This window comes from Calidris pugnax, unplaced genomic scaffold (genome assembly GCF_001431845.1).
Source record: "Calidris pugnax isolate Ruff unplaced genomic scaffold, ASM143184v1 scaffold120, whole genome shotgun sequence".
Classification (NCBI taxonomy): Eukaryota; Metazoa; Chordata; class Aves; order Charadriiformes; family Scolopacidae; genus Calidris; species Calidris pugnax.
In genome coordinates this window covers 604950-606006 of record NW_015090867.1, presented here as the reverse complement: position 1 = coordinate 606006, position 1057 = coordinate 604950, and the positions used below count along the sequence as shown (strand labels likewise).

General features: G+C 72.1%; 1 protein-coding gene across 1 annotated transcript in view; it reads left to right on the top strand.

Annotated features, from left to right (window-relative positions):
- Positions 1-571: 571 nt before the first annotated feature.
- The window catches only part of PCNA (proliferating cell nuclear antigen), a 3662-nt gene continuing 3176 nt past the window's right edge, over positions 572-1057 (top strand). Inside the window, exon 1 of the mRNA XM_014945470.1 lies at positions 572-844. Within this exon, the coding sequence (XP_014800956.1) occupies positions 624-844 (221 nt within the window). The 5' untranslated portion in view covers positions 572-623. The remainder of the gene's footprint in view (positions 845-1057) is intronic.

Below are 1057 nucleotides of genomic sequence, written 5' to 3'. Positions count from 1 at the left end.
GGGGCTTCGCCCGACGCTGGCCCCGCCCAGGTGTACCCGGATGTGCGCCCGGAGCCGCCATGTTGGGTGGGCCAAAGCGCGTCGCTGCCGCCGGGGGCGGGGGAGGCCGCGCCGTGTGGCGACAGGGAAAGCCCCGCGCGCAGGAAGAATCACGAGCGCTGGGAGAATCGCGACGGCTCTGTCTATAAAGAGAAGATCCTGGTTTTCACTCAGGCGGCTCGGCCGCGGGGGTCAGAGAGCTGCCCTTTCTCCCTCAGCCGAGGCCGCCCCCCCCGCCAGGCCCCGCCGGCCATGGCCGCACCCCCGAGCGGGACGGGGCCCCGCGCCACAGCGCGCGCGCGCGCGTGTGTGTGTGTGTGTGTAACCCCCATAGCGATTGGCTCCCGCCTGACGAAGGGGCAGGATTAAGGGGGAGCGCAGCGCCGGGATTGGCTGGAGAGAGTGGGGAAGGCTCTGTCATGGGAGCGCCGATTGGGTTGGACTGAAAGGGAGGCGCCGGCGATTGGCTGCGGCGCGGCGGTGGGCGGGGCGGAGGAGGGTATAAAGGGGGGTTCTCGGGGGGCTGTGGGGAGCAGTCGCGGTGCCGGGGTCTGTACGTGGGTGTTGGTGCCGCCGCTGGAAGGATGTTCGAGGCGCGGCTGGTGCAGGGCTCCGTCCTGAAGCGGGTGCTGGAGGCCCTGAAGGACCTCATCACCGAGGCCTGCTGGGACCTGGGCTCGGGCGGCATCAGCCTGCAGAGCATGGACTCCTCGCACGTCTCCCTGGTGCAGCTCACGCTGCGCTCCGAGGGCTTCGACACCTACCGCTGCGACCGCAACATCGCCATGGGCGTCAACCTCAACAGGTGAGCCCAACGGGACCGGGACGGGAGCGGGGCTGGGCCCGGGGCGCTGCGGGGAGCGGGGTCCCACGGGGGGAGTCGGGGGAGGGGGAAAGGGAGGTCCCTGTGCCCGCTCCCCCGAGCAGGGAGCGGCTCCCGGGGCCGGGGGGGCTCGCTCTCAGCCCCGCGGGGATCGCTCTCGGTCCCGCCGGGCCCTTCCCCCCCCTTTCTCCTCAC